The sequence below is a fragment of the Leopardus geoffroyi genome, chromosome D2 (genome assembly GCF_018350155.1).
Source record: "Leopardus geoffroyi isolate Oge1 chromosome D2, O.geoffroyi_Oge1_pat1.0, whole genome shotgun sequence".
Taxonomy (NCBI): Eukaryota; Metazoa; Chordata; class Mammalia; order Carnivora; family Felidae; genus Leopardus; species Leopardus geoffroyi.
The window spans coordinates 32,830,971-32,845,957 of NC_059334.1; the positions used below are offsets into that span (position 1 = coordinate 32,830,971).

Consider the following 14,987-nt stretch of genomic DNA (forward strand, 5'->3'; position numbering starts at 1 on the left):
AGCCCCCAAATCTGTCTTGTCATCACCACGCCCCCTCGTCCCCTTGGTTCTGGAATCCTCCTGCCTCAGTTTACTACCTACTCTGACTGTTGTCCTTATGCAAGTTACTTAACCTCTCTGAGCCTCGGTTTCCTCAACGGTAAAATGGGGATGCCTATGACAGAAACTTCCTCCTGGGGTTGTGGTGAGGGGATGGGATAATTCACAGAAAGCACAGGAGATAGCATTGGGAAAGCCTTCGTAAATGATGATAGCGTGACTATGGACGCCTTCATCTCTGGGATGTTTGTCCTCTACCTGCAGGGCACAGAGCTGAATGATGACCGCACCCCGTCCGATGCCACAGTCACCACAACCTTCAACATCTTGGTTATCGACATCAATGACAATGCCCCAGAGTTCAACAGCTCTGAATACAGCGTGGCCATCACTGAGCTAGCCCAGGTCGGCTTTGCTCTACCCCTCTTCATCCAGGTGGTGGACAAGGACGAGGTGAGTCCCGGGAATGCGTGGTCTCTCCAGACCCCCCGCCCTTTCTGGGCTTTGCAACCCTGAGAAAGATGCCAGGTATTTCTAGGCTTCCAAATCCCCAGCTAAAAAAAATAGAAACAAACGTTGCTACCTCCTCCCCTGCAAAACTCAGCAGTCTCTAAGCTTTGACCCCCGCCCCCACCTCTGCAAAAGCTATTTGAGCACACACTTCCAACATGTAGTTCTTCATTTAGTCATTTATTTAGTAATGTATTTAGAAATATATGCCCATCGGGGCACCTGGGTGGCTCAGTCGGTTAAGCGTCTGGCTTCAGCTCAGGTCATGATCTCGCGGTTTGTGAGTTCGAGCCCCGCGTCGGGCTCTGTGCTGACAGCTCAGAGCCTGGAGCCTGCTTCAGATTCTGTCTCCCCCTCTCTCTGCTCCTCCCCTGTTCACTCTCTCTCTCTCTCTCTCAAAAATGAATAAACGTTAAAAAAATTTAAGAAATATATGCCCATCTTACTAATCTATACGTGCCTTATAAAGCATACACTGAAAACTAGAAATTTTAAAAGTTGGAGGCTCTTGTATAAAATCCGTTCCTGGAAAAAAGTTGGTTTTCTGCTTTTGGTGTAGTGAGGACTCCTGCTTTTCCATGCGAGGAGCTTGAATGTTTTCAAGGGGATCCCAGGCCGCAGGAGACCAGAGGTCCAGGAAGCTAGAAATGGGACACACCCATTGTGTGTCCTTGCAGGGCCTGCCTGGCTGAGGCCAGTCTTGAGAGGAAGGGACATGGGCTGCGAGTGAGGGAGAGCTTGAGAAGGACAGGAGGAGGGAGACTTGGGGATGGGGCCGGTGCCCCTCCAGGCCGGGATGGGACGGGCTTCCGAGCTGATGGGGATGCTCTCGGCCTGCCTCCTCCCTGCCCCTCTCAGGCACCAGGTCTCCCCTGCCCGTCAGCAGCCACAATCGTTAATAGCACTTGTATTTATTACCGCTGTTCCCTGGCCCATTCTGCTCAGGAATTCCATTAGGTTTTCCAGCCTGAGGGGCTTCTCTGCAATTACTCCTCCCTTCTTGGGGCTCCCGCACTGGCCTTGCTCCAGGCCTGGCTTCCTGCTCGCTCCTCCTGCCCCTCTCCACTCTGGCTGCTCAACAAACCAGCACACCTGCCCAGGGGCCCCCCCTCCCACGATCCACCGCTCTCCTGTCAGCTTCTCTCAACCGGACAAGGTCCTCCCCCTCCTGCCCTAACCCCCCAGCCCCAGCTCACCCCCGTCCCCACCCCGCTCCGCCCACCCCGCCAAGGACATGACCGTGAAGAGGTCAGTCCCAGTGTGCGCGCGGGCATGCACACACAGCACATCTTTCCATCTCTTGCTAAATCGTCCCATACCTAGCTGTCTGGGATAACTAAAGTATGTACTGAGCACCTCCTGTTTACAAGGAGCTATATATTTGGCCCCTTGAGGGAGTGTAGCCCACGGTCACTGTCCTAAAGGGCCAAGCGTGCTTATACAAGGGCAGTATGTAGTTTTGAAAATCTACACAAAAATGTCAAAAGTTTAAAAGGTGGAGATAGATAGGTATGAAAAGAAGTTCCAACATTTTCTCACACCCCAGGGGGTCATCTTTTATCCTCCTGGAGTGCAGCACCCCCTTTAGACACCGCTGTGTGAGTGAGAGCCTCAGGAAAAGTCCCATCTCTGGTTTCAGGCTATCACTAATGTCCAAGAGAACAGAGACACTTGGTACCAGGGTGCGGGCCAGTGACAACGAGCAGCGAGGGCTCCAGAGCTCTACTGAGGAAGGGGGAAGAAGGGGCCAGAGGACCAGCAAAGGCTCTATGGTGAAAGGGGGCCCAGGGCTGAACCTTGGGACACAAATCAGATGGTAAAAGGCAGCCAGGAGGGCTGGTGGGGTGGGCAGTGGCCCACGGACAGGCCCAGAGGAAGGAACCTGTACAAAGGTTTGTGGAGTCGGCTGGTGGGAAGGTGGGCCAGGACACAGGCTTTTAGGGCCTTGAATGCCAAGCCAAAGAACTGGGGCTTAATTTTGGAGGCAACCCAGAGAGGAGGCAGCTTGTGTAGTGGTTCATGGCCCAAGCTCTGGAGACAGACGGGGCCTATCGTCAAGTCCAGCCTTGCCATTTGGTAGCTCTGCGACTTTGGGTGAGTCATTGACCCTTTCTGAGTGTGACTTTGCTCATCTGTGTGAAAATGTATGTTTCTATTGCAGTAACAAATTCACCCTGAAACAGAGGGTTGTTTTTTCCTCAGAGATTTATTACTACTCGTCTGGCACAGGTGGGCAGGGGGACCCTGCTCCGCGGCGTCGCTCAGGTGCACGCTCTCACGTCGGTCACTGCAGGAGGGAGGGGGCAGCTAGCGGAGGAAGCACCAGCTCTTCTAGGCTTTGTCCTGGGACTTCTGCCCCGTTCTAGGGACGGGCCCCACCTCACTGCCAGAAGGCTGGGAACGTGGACAAGAGGCTCCACATTTGCGTCTGCCACAGAGAATGCCAACAAGGCTCAGAGATAGGAGATCAGACCATTAGTCTATAGGACTTAGCCCGGTACCTGCCACACACCCAGATGTTAACCAGATGGGTCCAGGGAGCATTGCCACCAGCAGGGCCAGAAACCCCAAGGCCCTTTCACCATGACTGGTTGGGGGATTTCAAGGTCACCCGGACCCCTGGGTTTTAGCTCAATCCTGTTTTGCCGGCAGCCCTGTCTGAAGCATCTGCAGGAGTGCTGAGGGGTGTCTGGGTCCAGCCTGCCTCTAGTGGCCACCCCTTTCCCAGGCACGGGCAACAGCATGCCCGCTGTGGACAGGGTGCCCAACACTACCAGCGACCAGTTCACCGCTGCCCCAGGGAATTGACCAGTGTGTGACAGTAAAGGGCTGGCCCCATGTCTCCAGGGCACGGTGAGGTGCAGAGAACCACTGATAAAGAAGGGCAGCCCAGAAGCCCAGACTCCCCACCCTACGGTCTTCTGGGTCACCGTCCAGCCTCCCCCAGGAGAGCTACACCCAAACCATCCCAGACATGGTCCTGGACCGATTCCTCAATAAGAGGGGAGAATAAATTGCTTTCTAAATTGCCCTGCTCTTTTGTACCTGCCATCTCTCCTCCACTCTCCAGAATTCTGGAAGGATCCAGATCTGGATGGGGTAAATGCTCCCAAGACGCAGTCTTGGGTGCTGAGGGTCGGGCCCCAGGTTCCCAGGGTGGAGCGTTTAGCCACATCGCCAAGAGGGAACAGAAGGCAGCGGCCACCGGCACTTGAGCACTGGCCAAGTTTCCAGAATCTGGGGGAGATCAGGGAACCTCAAAGAGAAATCAGGCATCTTTTATAAAAAGAGATTTTTAAAAATGTGTCCTTTCTTCCAGTTCTCTTTTGCGGGGGGGAGAATGCATCTGTTGGGATTTGTGTCTGGGGTGAAGGTGACTGGATTTGCTAGGGTGGCAGAAAAATGTGTTCATCGAGCCAGCTTGGATGGAGGAGGGAAAGGAGCACGAGGAGAGGTGAAATCCCTTTGTCAGGGTCTAAAGAGCCACGTGATTCTCCCTCGCACTCACCATCGTTGTGGGTTTATAGTTATTAATGTGATGATCTCAATAGTATCTATCTCCCCGATTAGACTGAATGATGCTCCCCGATGTAACCCAGTGCCTCACACTCTAGCTGGCACCTGGGAGGCACTGCAGAAATACGAACTGGTTCAATTAAAGCATGATTAAATGATAAAAGTAGCAATGAGGTGGCTCCGGGCTTTATCCAAACTAGATCATCGGTCAGTGCCCCTGTGCTAAAGCCCAATTCCCGCTGAGTTTCTGTGAGAAGGTGACCTCAAAGTTCCACAGTGGGGCAGTAGAGGGTGCCGATGGAAAACAGAAAGGGAAGGAGGAAGCAGTTTATCCCGTCAGTTAGCACTTTGTGGCAGTCGTTCCTAGTAAGGATGCTAATCTAACTCACAAAGACTAGATAATGCCGCCATCCCCTCCACATGGGAGATTTTGCCCAGTTTCTTGCTGAATCTCAGGCTCTGCAGGAACATTCAAGACCACAAAGGTGCTTGAAAGAAGCCCTTTCTGTCTCCCAAGGACTCTGTCCCCATTGTCAAGTCCCGCTGAGTAATTTCTTCTCTTTTGCCCAGCTATAAGAAACTCACGGAAGCCAGAGAGGGAAGGGATAGGGTGGGCTGAAACCACTAACAACCCGTTTGCACAGCATGACAGTTGAGATGCAAATAGATGGTTGTAATGCAAATCGCAAAAAAAAGAAAAAAAAAAAAAAAAAACAACTCACAAGGCAAAGGCCCCAGGAGTCAGCCTTGGTGTGGAGGGCAATCTCTGAGTTTCAAATTAAAGGTTGTGGCAGCCTCATTCCCCTGCTCCTGGCTACTGGGCGTTCTCCTGTGTCTTCCTCGGTGTTCTGGAAACCCACAGGAAATTAGCAACACACTCACCCACTGGGATTCCTACCGTATCCCCACCCACCCCCTTGGCCGCAACATGTTCTTTTGTGTTTTCTCCAGTTTGGTCTGCTTTTCCTCTCCCGATCAAGCCTGCAGCCCTCCCCACCCCGTCCTGCCCACAGCTGAGCCAGCCGGCCACGTTTTCCCATCTGCATGGGGTGAGGTTATTAGGATGGTTGGAATTTTCTGTTCCGTTGTCCTAAATTCCACTCTTCTCCTTAGAAGCAATCAGATCCTCTGCGTTCTGCGTCCTGCCTGTGCAGTGGCAGTGAGTGTAGGAGATCATCCGTGCCTCTGGCTGCTTTACAGATTCCAGCAAAGGGCTTTGGTTTTAAATACCGCTCGGCATCGGGCACGACCCGTCCCAGCAGATTTTTGGATCGCCGAAAACTGGTAGTACCTCTCACCTGCCCTGTACCTTTCTTCTCAGGAGTCGGGAGCCTTTGATTCTCTTCATTTCTGTCTCGTTTCTGACCCCAGCTTCTCAGAACATATTTCCTGCTGTCCTTAAGACGTTTTTGCAGAGGGGTGGGGTTGGAGTGGGAAAGGGACACCAAAGTCCCCCAGAGAGGCCTCTATTGCCTGGTTCTGGCTGTTTGCAGGAATGGGAATCATCTCAGAATGGCCTTCAGACTTCATTAATTTGCTGGCCTCCTGGCCTTTCTGAGGGCCTAGGCTGAAATTTACATAGATGAACGATTATGTATTCATTCACTCAACACACAGTATTGTGCACCTACTATGTGCCTACCATTGGGGAGTTAGTGCTAAAGATGCGGTGGTCCCTGCCCTCCAAGAGCTTACATTTCATCCCAGTGGGGCAGCTAGAGGAATAGGCACCAACATCGTTGTAGGTGAAAATGAATGTCAAGAAATCAATAAACAGGGCAAGTGATGGGGCACAGGAGGGGGCTATCTTTGGCTCCATGGTTCCAGAAGGCCTTCCAGAGAGGTGCTGTTTAGAACGGAGGTTAAGAGGCGTAGAGGAGGCAGCCACACGGAACTGCAGAGGGGGAACGTTCCGACAGCAGGTGTTCGGCTGCAAGGGCGGAGGCCGTCGGAAAGGGAAACGGCTGGGCATCTTCAAGGAGCAGGAATGAGACTGGTCAGGGGGCACCAGAGAGGAGGCAAGGACGAAGCATCGAAGCATCAGGCAAAAGCCAAAATGCCTGGGGAAGGCTTTTCTGTTACTGGGAGCCCAGTGGGGAGCCGGGGGGTCGACATGCTCTGAGTCACCTTTCTTAAGGAGCCCTCTGATTGCTGTGTTGCAAATGGGCTCTCAGGGGCCAAGGGTAGAAGCAGGGAAATGTGGCCACGTGGCACGGAAGCCCCTCCCCCTCAGCCACCTGTTCCACCCAACGTGTGCTTTCTTTCCAGCATCTAACTGGAGGTTCTCTTGCAGTCGGGCTGTTTTCCTCTTAGGGTGGCGAGAAGCCAGAGAACCCCAACCCCCTTATTAGGAAACCTGAGAAGTCCCTCAGAAACCACCTTCAGAACTCTGCCCAGGAGGACAGCGTGAGTGGCCACCTTTGGTCTTTGTGACGGAGGCTCCCGGGTTAAAATCCCAAGATTCAGAACCCTGGCCGTGGCCTTCTGCTACCAGACCTACCCCAACTGCCCAAGGAAGGTGGTAGAGAAAACCCCAGAAAGCCAAGCCCCGCCCCCATTCTGCTCCTCACTCACAGTGATTCCAGGCAAGGTGTGGGACCCACTCTGCCTCAGTGTCCTCTGGAAAACCATGGGTTGGGCTGGTCAGCCTCAATTAAGGCTCTCTAACCTTTAGGTCCAAGAGGACCGTGGCGGGAAGGGGAGGGTGCCACCTGAGCTTCCCACTTCACCCCTGCCCCCGTCCTCCCTTCCCTGTTGCTGCAGCTGCCCTGCTCCCTCCCACCACCCTCTCCCAGCCTGCCCGTGTGCTTGTTTATTTGGTATTACCTGGAGCACCCTTTCTCTAGTGAGGGAGGGAGAGGCAGCTGGAATGGTGAACAGTAAGGACTTTGAAGCCAGACCGCCGGGGTTCAAATCCTGCTCTGCTACCTTTGACCTGTGGAACCGGAGGGGACTTAACTTATCCTCCCTGCAAAATGGAGACAACAGCAGTACCTGCCTCACAAAGCTGTTGTGCGGATTCGATGAGTTAATCGGTGTGTTTGAAACCGTGCCTGGCCCATAAAAAGCCCTCTTTAAATCTTAACTATTTTTTATTATCCCAACCGTGAGAGAGACGGGCATATTGCTGTGTGTCCTCAGAGAGGAGGGAATCGAGGCTCAGGGAGGTTAAGGGGCTTCCCCAAGGTCACACAGCCAGCGGGCACAGAGCTTGGCCTCGAACTCTCTATCCTGTGATTCTTGCGTGCACTGGGGAGCCCCCCTGTTCTCAAAGGTTTGGTCCCACCCAAGCAGGCTGGGGGGCCTGCCCTACCTCCAGCATGGCTGGGGGGGAGGGCAAGGGGGGAGGTAAGGCAAGGGGGGAGGGGGCATCTGCTCCGCAGAGGTGAACGGGGACACATCTGGCAGGAGCTAATTCCTATTTCAGGCAGGAGATGACACGATTCATTTGTTTGAGGGGCATAGGGAAAAAAAAACCGAGAGAATTACCCACCTCCCCAAGGAGAAAACATCACCAAATAAATAAATAAAAGGAAACAAATGACAGGGGGAAAAAGCCGTATTCTGGAATACTAGGTTTACTTGTAGGGATGGAATGGAGGCGGGGGGGCGGGGGGGGGGCAGTGAGCAAGGGAGATTGGTCTTGTTCTGCTAATCTTGGCCTTTATTTTTATCCATCACCCTCATTTTCCATTCCACACGTGTTCCAGCCTTGTCAGGGAGCCCAGCCCGCAACCTTGTATTTATTTAAATTTGTTTTCACATGTGTTCTTATTCGTCAGTCTGTCCAGCATGCAGTTTCTCTGGCCCCTCTCCCCACCCAACCCTGCAAGGTTGTGGCGGCGGGCTCCGGCGGGGGGGAGGGGGGGGGGGCCTCTGCCAGGCTTCCTTTCAGCCCAGAGGTTCCTAGCCCAAACGTGGGGTCCACCGACTCCCTAAGGCATCCAGGACCCTGGGTGGAGAAAACCCTGTATCTTTGTTTTCACTAACCTATAAGCGACCTTTAGCACTCCCTTTAATTAGGAAAATAGAAACAAGAGGTGATTGGATGGAGCAGTCGTTTGAGCGGCTGACTCTTGGTTTCAGCTCAGGTCACGATCTCATGGTTCGTGAGTTCGAGCCTCACATGGGGCTCTGCGCTGATGGCACGGAGCCTTCTTGGGATTCCGTCTCTCCTTCCCTCCGTCCCTCCCCCACTTGTTCTCTCCCTCTCTCTCTCTCTCTCAAAAATGAATAAATAAACTTAAAAAAAAAAAGATTTTTAAAAGAAACAACCGTGGTATCAGTCGTAGCTAGGGCTTTAACCCCAAAAGAAACCTCAGACATTTGCATACCACATTTCAGGTGTCATAGGGATCTCAATCTATCACTTGCAGTCATCGCTACTTTAAAATTACAGCGTATGTCAACCCCGTGCCAAATCTTACTGTGTACAGCATTAAGAAGTACATAATTCTTCTTTAACACCCTTTTAAAATGCCTGGTGACTGTATTTCAAAATAACAAGTTGACTGTATCTTATCTCTTTGCAATTAAAAATGTTATTCTAGGAAGGGGATCCCTGGGCTTCACCAGACTGTCAGAGGGGTCCTTGGCACAAAAACGAAAAAGAAAAGAAAAAAGACGGAAAAAACCCTCCTTAATCCCTGCTCACGAACTAACAGCTTTTAGCCCAGCTCCCTCCGTGGGCTTCTGCCATAAGGCTGACTAACATTCTGCTAGTTCTCGGAGCAGGGGTCCTGAGCCACACATCCACTTGGATGAGGTAGGAGCAGGGAGGATCTGTGTCACACGTTCAGCTGAGGGTCCATTTTCCAGCTGCGGATGGTCCAGGCCACTGTTCAACTGGCCCCGTATATCTATCTACCAGGATCTACTTTGCAGTAGAAACACAGGAAATATACATTCCCTGGCCCTAAACTCTCCTTCCCTGCTGATGTGACCCGGAGCGTGGACCTCCGTTTCCGTATTTTCCAAAGCAATTTCAATGAGAAACCAAACTCTAGAAGCAGTGAAGAGGTGGGGAAGAGAGGGAGGGGCAGGCTGCCAGCATCCATGGAAGCAGATGTAAGTTTTTATACTTTCTGTGGATGTATGATTATCCAGGGATCCAGACCCTTTTTTCCCCTCGACTAAGGAGATCAGGGGGATCTGGCTGGAAATCACCCACCTCCCACCGAATCCCCTGGGTGGTATAAAGGATGTAGATAGAATGCCTCCAACATTCTGGACCTCTCACCCAGCTTATGATTTCATCAGCGGAGCAAAGCTAAAAGGAAGGAGGGAAGGAGGGCTCTGGTCCAGGGAGCAACCAAGATGAGGTACATACATAAATAAAGGCCAGCACTGCCCTTCCCCCAGTGTCCAGGCCCCAGGCCACGGTGCCCATCCTGGCTGCTCCTATTTCTAAAAGGTTCTCCAGTGATTTGGTTGCAGAGCAGAGTGAAGCATCCACCCAAAGCAATGTCCACACAGCCAGTACCTGGAATCCGTGGTGCCTGGGCAAGGCTCGCTCTGCACCTTTGTGTGCCTGGCAGCGGGCAAGGGACTGTTTGCAAATTCTGCTGGGTCGCGGCTTCAGCTCCCATTTCTAGGGTTCTTCTCCCAAGATTTAAATTCTCCAGGAAAATATCTGTGGACTTCAAAGCAAAGCCATCCTGGAAGGGAAGCCAGGGGGAGCAGGGCAGCCCCATCTGTTCTTTTTCCTATTAATTTCTCCCCAGTTGCCTTCACTGAGGCTCTTATTATGACGATGGTGATTATTAGGATTTTTCTGTGCATGGCTGCATCCTGTGGTGTGATTCCTCCCAGCATGCTAAGCTCCAGCCTCCCTGAGGACCAGAGGGTGTCCTCGGTGTGATTCTGACACCTCCTAATTTAGTCTCATCCGTAAATCTAATTAGCGTGCTATTTACACCAGGCCCAGGAGCCCTGGTGGGGTGTGAAGCAGGCAGCCTCTTTCCTCACCTCTCCCCTCCCCAGTGCCTGCTCCCGGGCCGGCCAAGTCCCCTCCAACGGCTAGAGGGGGACTTTCATCTTGGATGTGGGGGACTGTACCCCTTTCACCCACTGCCCTGGCAGCTGTCCCCTCCGCCACGCCCCCCCCCCCCCCCCCCCCCCCCGCTCATGACGGGACCTTGCGGGAGTCATTTTGTCTTTGGAGTCATGCTCCCTAAATGCAGAGTCTGGTCTTCCTCAACATCCCCATGGGGATCGGAAGCAGAGCTAGCACGCTTCATCCTGCGTTCTCTTCCTCTCCGTTACCTCCTGGCCGCTTCATGCCCACTCCGGCGCCCCTTTTACCGCGGGCACCTGTTTTCTTGCTCCCACACTTCCCCACCTGCCCCATCTGCCACCCCCGCCACACCCCTGACAGCCGTAGATGGTTTGTCTTGTTTATTTATCCCCCTTTCTCGAAGAGTAGGGGTAAGCACAACCCAGCAGGGAGGGGTCCCTGCGTGTCTCACCCCGTCACTGTGCTGATGGATTGGAGACTGCAGAGCCCCGCTGGGCAACAGTGGTGAGGGTGGGCCAGCAAGCCGGGCATGGAGCTGGCAGCCAGCTCTGCTTTGCTCCTGCTGACTCTGTCCCCCGAAAGGGGGAAGTGGTGCAGGGGTGGCGGGGGGGCGGGCAGGAGGAATTTCGTGGCTCTGTTGTCACTCTACCCAGGAAGGCGCAGGGTAGACGCTCACTCCCTTCTCGCCCTCCAAGGAATTGGGTGTGGGAAGAAATTCCCAACATCAAGGTTGTCATACGTTTCTATCCCAGGTTCAAAGGTGCAGCTGTTTCTCTGCTTGGTCCTGACATGTGCCCCGAGCCCAAGGGCAGGTATCTCTGCTTCTCACACATGGGCAAAACTGGCCTCCGAGGAGACCTTCCGCTAAGTCCGCGCAAAAAGATACACTGCGGCAGCCGCTGGAGGGCAGGGTGGCGAGCACCCAGAGGCCTGGGGCACGAAGAGTAAGAGACTCCCTAGAAGGACCCTTGCAATGAGCGGGGAGGTGGGTGGGAACAAGTACTTGTCGAGCACCTGCTGCATGCCATATGCTGTCCTAGGCACTGTTCGAAAGTGAACGCAACAGCCAAAGTCCAGCCCTCGGGCAGCACATGGCAATGAGAGCCATGGAGGAAGACAAAGCAGGGTGAGAGGGGTTTAAAGGAGTCCCGGGAGGACGGAGGCCTGACGGAGGGAGGTGACATTTAGGAGAGACCTCAGTGAAGAGAGGGTGAGCCACAGGACAGGAATACTTGGAGGAAGAGCATTCCAGGCACAGGGCACAGCAGGCATGTGGCTCTAGGCAGGAGGACGCCCGCCCACGGGTGGAGGAGGGGCCAGGAGGCCCCTGCCCAGCCCGGCCGGGAAGGTCAGATAGACAGCTTTGCTGTCAGGGCTCTGCTTGCACAGGAAGGGGGCAGGAAGCCACCTGAGGGCAGTGAGCAGGGAGCGAGGCACTTATGGACTGAAATGTCAGAAGGACAGTCCATGCAAACGACCCAGGTGGCTATCCACCCCTGAGCGCATAGACAGAATGTGGTGGCTCCCCATGGGATATCACTCAGCCACGACGGTAACGAAGCATCGATGCGTGCCACCACACGGATGAACCTAGAAAACCTTATGCTAGGCGAAGAAGCCAGTCACAAAGGGCCACAGGGTGTCTGATTCCATTTGTACGAAATGTCCGGAACAGGCAAATCCATAGAGACAGGAGCGCAGATCCGTGGCTGCAGGGACTGGGGGTGGGGGTGGGGGTGGGGGTGGGGAACGCGGCGTGATTGCGCATGGGTGCGAGGTTTCCTTTTAGATGGACATGTTTTAAAACAGGATGGAGCGATGGTTGCACAACACTGTGGATGTACTGAAAACCACTGAATTGTACACTTTATGATGTTCAAATGGCGAATTTTATCTCAATCAAAAAAAATTATTTCAAAGGATGCTCAGGGCAGGGCCGTCACTGGGAGGGAAGGACAGTAAGTGGAGGTACTGTGGGGGGCGGGGGGAGGAGTGGTCAGCTCCCGGGCCATTTTGAAGAGAGAGTTAGGATTTGCTGGTGTGTGTGTGTGTGTGTGTGTGTGTGTGTGTTGACCTTTGACCTGAGCAGTTAGAAACACGGGGTCCTTCCTGCCTGAGACAGTGAGGTAGTAGGTTTAATGAGGGGAAGGCGGAGTCCGTAGGTTAGCTTTCGACACATTATGTTTGACGTGCTTGTTAGACAGCCATTTGGAGACATCGAGAAGGCAGAGGGGGGGTGCTGATAAATGTCCAACAAGCAGCTCTAGGATGGGGGCCCCCTCATCTGTAGCACTCAGTGGTCTCTGTGGCGTAAATCCCCCTACCATGCCTACCTCAAGCCTGACCGCGGGTGCTCACCGAGATCCTGAAAACCTAGCACCTGGCTCTCCGGAGTCCACGATGTGGGCCCAGAATGGAGATGGAAATGTGAGCATTGCCAGCATCTGGACCATATTTAGAGTCACAGATCTAAGCTGGGCTCACGGAGGCAAGGGGTGTGAGTATAAGGAGAGGAGAGCTGGGGCGCCCCAGTGTTCACATGAGGGGAGATAGGGACGAGCCAGCGAAGGTGACTGAGAAGGAGTGACCCCAAGAGAGGAGGACCAAGAGGGAGCATTGCAGGACCGGAGCACGATGGGCAGGTGGTATCAGCAGGAAGAGGGGTAGGGCTCAGGAGAGGGAGGAGGCAGCCAGCCCTAACAAGCAGCAGTGTTTGCCAATTAGCATATGGATCTGTGTTTACTTTTCTGTTTTCAGCTTAATGACTCTTAATTGCCCTCATTAGGGAATGTCCAAATCCGCCAACGTTTACAGAGCAGGCCAAGCGGGGCTTTTTTTTTTCTTTTTTAATCCACTTGACCCTCTTCTCCCCTGCCTTCAGAGCCCTCCCCTGGCACACTGGATGTCTCACCCCTTAGAAGGATGCCGGAGGGCCCCCTCCCGCTCAGCGCCTGGTGAGATGGCAACTCAGTCCTCTAGGGACAGAGCTGTGCTTAAATAAGCAGACCTCTACGGGAAAGTGAGAATCGGTGATTTCAAAGGCAGTATAGGAAGTGAAAGCAGCCAGTCTCAAATGCTACATCCTACATGATTCTTTTACGTTCTCAAAAAGACAGAGAACCCAGGAGTGGTTGCCAGGGCTTGGGTGTAGGAGAGGGGTTGACTGAAAAGGTAAGCGCAGGGGAGTTTGGGGGGCGGGCCGGCGGCACCGTTCTGTACCCTGGTTGTGATGGGGTAGCATGAATCTATACATGTGTTAAAATTCATAAAACTGAAGGGGCGCCTGGGTGGCTCAGCCGGTTAGACGTCCGACTTCGGCTCAGGTCACGATCTCACAGTTTGTGGGTGTGAGCCCCGCATTGGGCTCTGTGCTGACAGCTCAGAACCTGGAGCCTGTTTCGGATTCTGCCTCTGTCTCTCTCTGCCCCTCCCCCACTCACGCTCTGTCTCAAAAAAAAAAAAAACAGTAAAAAATTTTTAAATTCATAAAACTCAATACCCCAAAATGTCAATGTCACTGCACGTTAATTATAAAAAATTATAATTATTGGCAACCTCTCCCCCCCACCTCTACCCCCTCCCGGAAAAAGATGAAGTGAAAGGTAGCCACATAAATAGCACCACTGGTGAGCTTTTAGACTCCACGCCATCCTTCTCTCCACTGTCATTTGATTCAGCCCGTATGTAATGCGCACCCCCCTGTAAAGCCAAAAAGGGAGACTAGAGGGCCTTGAATGCCAAGATGAGTTTGAACCTATTCAGCAGGCAAGCGGGAGCCATCGATGGTTCTTGAGCATGAGTGGTATCCTCAGAGCTGTGTTTTAGGTTGATTAATCTGGACACCAGGAGAGTGAAGAGAGCAACAGAGGATGACAGGAGACTGCAAGGCAAGCAGGGACTGGATACGGGGTCTGTGGGACAGGCAGGGGTTGGAATGCCGCTAGGGTTTGGAATACCGGGGACAGGAGTGGCAGAAACCCAGAAGGGAGAGCTAGGAGGAGGAAAGACAATGGGAGCTACCATCATCGTCCGCCAGCCTGCTGGGCAGTGGCCAGGCCCTCCTGGTCTCTTTACCTCGGCTTAGTTCCTCATATGAACACCCTCCACCTACCATTGAATCTATTATCGTCTCTTGCCCCGCCCCCTTCCCAGCCTTCCTCCTGTCTCTGTCTTCCGATTTTTTCCTCCCACTCACACATTCACGGATAAACACACGCATATCCCATTGATTCTTGCATCGTTCCTTTGTCCATGCAGTGTAGTTGTTTTGTGCCTGACCCAAGTGTGGAACGTGTCAAATAGAAGGGGCTCTTCGCAGGCCTGGGCAGCTGTGCCAGGGTCAGACTTCTGGGCTGCCCAGTGACTGCTGAGCGACACGTAGCGCTGTCACCATTCATGATCCCCCTTGTGCCTGAAGCCCAGCACCCTGTCCCAGCCCAGGACCCATCCCTGAGGGCATTTGTGATGTTGTTGTTCCCGGGAAGGGGATGCAAAGCTGGGCAGACCTCCCTGGCAGGGGGCTAGGATGGGAGATGAAATCACTGTCCCCCTTTTGGCTCCCAGATCCCCCAGAGCAGGTGCGTGGCCTCCATAGAGTCTTGGGCTCTGTCCCTCGGGGCCTCCTGAGGCGATGGGATCCCTTATTTTGAAAGGCAGCCCAGAAAGGGCAGTTTGCCTGAGGTCACAGAGCTGGTCTGCTCCAGGGGGGCTCCCCTCCCCTTCCCCCACCCGCTCAGCGCCTCCCCCCGCCCCCCCCCCGCCCCGCCCCCAGGCCTGGGGAGGTGGACTTGCAGTTGGAGAGGCAGAGGAATACAAAATGGTGTGATTAGCGGCAGGGAGCGTGCCCTCCCCATTTCCATAAGGCATTTAGATTTCTTTGCCTTGCCACACATTTTTCTCTCTGTGG

The 14,987-nt window shown here is 53.6% G+C and overlaps 1 protein-coding gene across 7 annotated transcripts in view; it reads left to right on the plus strand.

Annotated features, from left to right (window-relative positions):
• The window catches only part of CDH23 (cadherin related 23), a 416,047-nt gene that overhangs the window by 231,409 nt on the left and 169,651 nt on the right, over positions 1-14,987 (plus strand). For all 7 annotated transcript variants that reach the window (XM_045439537.1, XM_045439536.1, XM_045439540.1 and 4 more), the window contains exon 11: positions 304-492. In XM_045439537.1, the coding sequence (XP_045295493.1) occupies positions 304-492 (189 nt within the window). The remainder of the gene's footprint in view (positions 1-303; positions 493-14,987) is intronic.